Source organism: Sturnus vulgaris, chromosome 1, assembly GCF_052056855.1.
Source record: "Sturnus vulgaris isolate bStuVul1 chromosome 1, bStuVul1.hap1, whole genome shotgun sequence".
NCBI classification, from domain to species: domain Eukaryota; kingdom Metazoa; phylum Chordata; class Aves; order Passeriformes; family Sturnidae; genus Sturnus; species Sturnus vulgaris.
Genome location: NC_142243.1, coordinates 82,867,392 through 82,873,391, shown reverse-complemented (window position 1 = coordinate 82,873,391; position 6,000 = coordinate 82,867,392). Strand labels below are relative to the sequence as shown.

The window sequence follows — 6,000 nt, the reverse complement described above, 5'->3', positions numbered from 1 at the left end:
AAGAAGGACGAAAGGGAGGCATGTTTGGAGTGATGACTTTTGTCTTTCCAATTAACCTCTATGTATGATGAGGCCCAGCTCTCCTGGAGATGGCTGAACACCTGCCTGCCCATGGGAAGTGGTGAATGAATTCCCTGTTTTAATTTGTTTGTGTGTGTGCTGTGCTTATCTCAACCCATGAGTTTTCTGTCTTTTACCCTTCTGATTGTCTCCCATATCCCACTGGTGGGGGACTGAGCAAGCCTGGGGCTTGGCTGCTGGCTGGGCTGAAACCACGATACACAGACACCGTTTCACTCTCGTGACCACTGGCAGGATTCAAGAAAAAGCCCTGAAGCTGAGTCAGGAGAGGTTTAGACTTGAGTATTGGGAAAAGATTTTTCACCAGAGGTGAACTGAGCACTGGAACAGGCTCTCCAGGGAAGTGGTCACAGAACCAACCTGACAGAGTTCAAGAAGTGTGGGTACAATGCTCTCAGGACGTGGTGTGACTCTCGGGGTGTCCTGTGTAGGGCCAGGAATTGGACTTGATGCTCCTCATGGGTCCCTTCCAAATCAGCATACTCTGTGATTCTACAAAACTGTTTTGGGTAAGCTAGTCCTCTCAGAGTAATTTCAGCCTTACTTTTCTATCTCAATCTTCAGCAAGCCTATTATTAAGTTAAAAATTGTTTCTATTTCCATTACCATTTGATTAAATTCTATTAGAAATTTTGCCATGAAACAGAAACAAGAGAAGTAAACATCACAGCATTGATCTATCATGATATTGGCTCATTTTTAATATGATGATTTGTTCTCTGGCAAAATTAAGGTTCTGTATTACTTACACTTCTGTTTCTATCAGGACTTATTATTATTCCAGAAGCTGCAATGCACATTTCTTTTTTTCTTTTTCAGTTGTTTTTGGGTTTTTTTTAAGGGATATCAATGACCTCTAATTAGAATGGTACTAAAAATTCACACGTTGCTAATTCCAGCAGCACTGCTCAGAAGGTAGCATCACTTCTGTGCACAGGTACAGCACCAGCACTCTGCAGATCTTAAGAGATGCGAGAGGCAGTGCAAGACTCTTCCCCTGTCTGTGTCATACTTGTGTCTGATATCTTGCATGGACATCTGGGAGAGCTAAAAAACAATACTTCCCATCTTCCTTTAGGTTTTGTAGAACACCCACTGGACTTCCTACTTAAATGTAAAGGAAAATATATCCCTCGCTTACTTTCACACACCTGAACTGAGGTACAAACAACAGCAAAATAAAGACAGAAAAGGAAAAATATTTGACTTGTGTCAACATTCTTATTCTTTTTGGAAGAATGTTGTCCAGTTTAATCCTCATGAAAGTGGAAAAAAATAACAGTAGTGGATTAAAGCCAGAGTTTAAGAAAATACATTTAAATTTATCTTTTTACTTAAAAATGAGTTTCCTCATCATTCAAAGACCTAAGAGTTAAGCTATGTTACATACACCTCAGGTACAAATTGAGAAAAGATTCAATAAATCAGACTATATAAAAAGCAAGAGACTTTTTCCCCCCAGAAAAATGTATTTGTGTTTTATCTGATCATATAAAAACCATTAAATTTAAAAAAAAGAAGTGTATATATTTTTTCAAGTGTTAATGGTTTCACCATTCATCATAACTACATTCCGAAGTCCTGTAACACCAGGGCACGTTATCCTTATCTGTGCAGCACAGTGAGCACAACCTTTACACTGAGGTCACTCTCATCACTACTTCCCCAGAGCAGTTATCCTCTGATGAATCCTCCTGAGGTCTCATGCGGTTGAACAGGTGTAACAACACATAGCCACACTGAAATCTTGGTGAGGTTAACTGTGTTGGATGAACTAAACTTCTGTTTCTAAACGCAGTCAGTGGCAGCCACAATGTCCTCCCTGCTGAGGATTCTCCTCGATTGCTCTCTTCTATGTCCGTGGCTTTATCATAATTTAACACATCCCAGTGCAGATTCACAGCCCTCCAGCGCTTAAACACTCGATAAACAGATGCTCCTTCATGGACTATCAGTCCTGAAAGTAAGAGGGAAAAGAAGCGTTTATGCAAAGTGTGAATAGATACCATTTTGAGAATAAATAGAGATTTAAGATATTTCAATGACTCTGGCAATTTCCAGATGCAATTAAATTACTCATACCATTAATAATTTAAACAAACTGTACATATGCAATTTAACTGGTTATTCATTTGTTTAGGAGGCAGGAACATGCAGAGGAAATAAAGTTGCTCTGAATGAAAGCTCAACATAACCAATACGGGAATAATCTGAGCATGCCTAACTAAATAAATGGTTCAGATATAAGTAAACCAATGCAAGACTGGCAGATTTGGATGTTGACTGTTTATGCTAGTGCTGCCCTTGTTCATGGTAAGTACTATTTATTTACTGAGATTTGTACTGGTTTAAGTAGACCTTTAAGTAGGCTAGACCTTTTGTAATAAACAGGATAGTCCTAAATTTGTTTAAGAGTGTTTTGTAGAATTCAGTACAGATACAGACAATTTTAACGGCTTTCATATTCCCAGTTCAATTTAGGAGCACAGATGATTTATGAAACAGCTTTCCTGTCTTGATTCTTTAGAACAAGAAGAAATTAAATGAGCATGGTAAGTATGATAGCCTTTCTTCTTTCTCTTCACTATTCAATAGGAAAAAGTTGCAAATCATCTTTTTCTTGAGACCCAGAAATATTTTAAAAGGTCCTTCAAGGAAAATACAGAATTTCTGGGGTCCTCAAGAGACCAATCTGGTTATGAATTTCCATGTAGCTAATATTTATGCCTATTGTATGTGTTCAAGCAACTTATTTAAAGAAATGAAGCTCCTAACTTTTTGTATGTATGTATATGTTTATAGTCACACACTTTAAATGTATTTTAAATATGGATCTAGTGGGTAGACACATGGGGCTTCTGCCTTCTTACTAGTTTTTTCCTCAGGCAGCCTGGTTGAGGACATTTACATGGTTCTGAGCAACACCACCTGTTTTCTCTGGCTCCCTGCTTTGGGAAGAGAGCAATCTGCTTAGCCAAAAACATTTATAATTCTTTTGTCCAGTGTGCTCCTAACCTAAAATTTTCCTATACATGGCCACACCTATAATATGATCTGTGGTGTCCTTTAGCCCAAGAGATTTTATATCACCTGTTTCTACACAAGAAAATTGTGATTTAAGTGTCTGAGGTCCTTTAGCACAATTAACTGATACCAGAAAGGAGATGCTCACAGAAAGATGACACAAGCAGAAAGGATGGTAAAAATATTTACATGAACAGCAAACCTCACATTCAAGTGCAATGAATTGCAGATAGCAATGCCTACTCTAACACATTTTTAAAGATCATTACACTGAAAGATGGAGAAACACAGATATTTCTTTCAGAAGGACATGCAGCATCTCTGTAAGGCTTTCAAGTTGCCTAGACTTCATTGAAGCATCCAATACAGCAAAAGTAGCACAAAACAAACTTAATTAAATAGTAAACATTTTGTAACAGAAAGCATTTTAGTGGAATTTTTTCTACAGTGCAAGATTTCTATCTTTATCTTCTCAGATATAGATAGAGTAACCTGTCTTTAAAATTTAGCAGAATAATAATAATAATTTAGTCAATAAATGTATCTTCAAGACTGGCTTGATTGTATAAAAAGGAATAAATGTATTTGATCTCGTACAGAATCTACAAACCAAATTAGCCATGATTTTACTACTGTGACAAAGATTTACTCTTTCATGTTCTTTTGGATTTGCTATAAAGTTGATAAAGGAGAAGAGAATAATCTTCCACAACCTGTTCCTGGAACATAGCATTATTTGGTCCAATTTCTCTCAAGTCTGTGATGAAGCAAAGTGAAAATAACCTATTTACTCCAACGTAATGATAGATGTCTGCACTCCACTAGAACCTGAACAAAATATTTCAGAATAGAGAAGGAAGTATTTGAGAAAGGATCATTGAGGTACATGAAGTACATTCAAACAGTCAAAATATTTTTCCAAAATTACAACAAAAAAAGTTGTAGGATGACTTATTTCAGGGAGCTCTTTTTTACTGTCTTGGGGCTTTCAGGATTTATTGAAATTATGTTTTCAAAGTTTTTAAACATTGGCAAGGATGAGAAATTTTCTTTATAGTGAAAGCTGTCAGTCATACATACTTTGAGAGAGCTACAAAACAAAGGATCAAATATTTCAAGCCTTGGCATAAAGTTGTCAGATTTAGCAGTGGTGAGGAAGAAAAGGAGCACTTTCATAATTCCTCTCATAAAAAGTGTTAGCTCCATTCTTGATAGAGGTATAGATTGAAAAATACCTAAAAGAACTGGGGGAGGGAGGGGGAAAGTTCCTGGCACCAACAATTCCAAGACCACAAATAAGAGGAACTCTAGGTAAGTTTTAAATGCTAGAGATTTTCCAGGTACAGCGGAGTTCTGATGCTCAAAAATATATGTAGTCACTGAAGTGGAGCTGTAAGAAAATGGTAAATAATAGCCTTTCATTCCATAGCAATGAATGTAGCTATGAGAGAGAAATCAAGAACAAATCTCTGAAGAATATTGATTTGTTTCAAACACCATGATTTCAACAGCAGAGATGACACAGCTGAACACTTGTGGGGAAAAGTATTTTTTTGACTCAGATGATCCCAATAAGTATTACAATTCACTACTGTTAGCTGTTCAGATGTTCTGTCCCATTAATATCTACAAGGATCAGAGTTTTTAGATGATGGACCCATCTAAATGCTGTATGATCCTAAGAAGACTTTACTGTTAGGTTTTATCTCTAAGATGGAGGGATTGCAATGAGATTCAGCCAATAGGATTAAGAATCTTAATTTTTTTTTCTTATCTTTTTGCCAAGTACTGTTCTATTCTTTCACTATATTCAAAGGTTTTCTTACCCTGACTCAAAAGTCAGGGTAAATTTTTTACTACTGAAAATCTTTACAAGCAGTCAACTTGTCTTATATAATTCATATTTGGTGGTATTAGGTTACAACTTTATCTTATTTATCACACTAATCTTATATATAATAATTTAGGAATGATCCTCCCAGAAACATCACAAGATTTTATCCAGGGGTAAAAGATCATTTTCAGAAATAGACTTTACCTCTGGACAAAATGTCATGTCTTAAAACTATTCTAGGGCTCACAGATATAAAATAAAAAAAGACAATCAATTGCTCACAACATTAAAGTGAAACATATCCATGCTAGAAATAGTAATATAATTCTTTATAAACTATTTAGAATTGGATGTAGTGTGGGAGAAAAAAAAGACTTTCTGAATAAAGACATATAAAGTGCAGCTAGATGTGTTCACTGTAAGTAACTTCAGCCTGTTCCTTTTTACAGTCAAGAAGTTACAGGAATGTTGCAAGGCCTCAAGTTCTTTAGCACGGAAGAAAGAGGCTTTCAGAAGGCAATTCACACTTCGCACTGCCTCCCATCTCTTACTCCATTGCCACAGTACTACTGGCACCAGTCATGTGTCTGTCTAGTGCAATGTAACAACTGCTTTTTACTGCTGGAAAAGGAGCAGCACTGTTGCTCTGGGATTGCAAGTCAGCTGTTATTATTTGTGAGAGGTTTTGTTCATGTTAGAACCCTTTATGGTCAGTAGTTATAAGTGTTCCAGTGAAAAATACATAAAATTCTATGACTTTTCTGTTCTGCAAAATAATTACTAGGTTTAGAAAGCAAAATGGCAAAGGCTTGATATACTGTCCTTCAGTAGGTAGATAAGGGATTTATATTATTCATTTCTTTCATGAATTCCTATTATTCATTCCCTTTGGTAATCCCTACGTGGATGGTCTGATCCTAGCACTATCACTGGAATAGCTTTGGGTTTCTCAGGCTATAGTTCTGCTTGATCAGGGTATTCAAAGTTTGCTTTAAGAAAACGTCTACCAATAGCAGATTTCAAAGAAAACAGCTTTACGCTCAGCTTTGATGCAGAAAAGT

The 6,000-nt window shown here is 36.4% G+C and overlaps 1 protein-coding gene across 1 annotated transcript in view; it reads right to left on the bottom strand.

The window, feature by feature from the left end:
* Positions 1 to 1,282: 1,282 nt before the first annotated feature.
* The window catches only part of MARCHF11 (membrane associated ring-CH-type finger 11), a 30,235-nt gene continuing 25,517 nt past the window's right edge, over positions 1,283 to 6,000 (bottom strand). Inside the window, exon 4 of the mRNA XM_014893082.2 lies at positions 1,283 to 2,038. Coding sequence (XP_014748568.2) covers positions 1,716 to 2,038 — 323 coding nt within the window. The 3' untranslated portion in view covers positions 1,283 to 1,715. The remainder of the gene's footprint in view (positions 2,039 to 6,000) is intronic.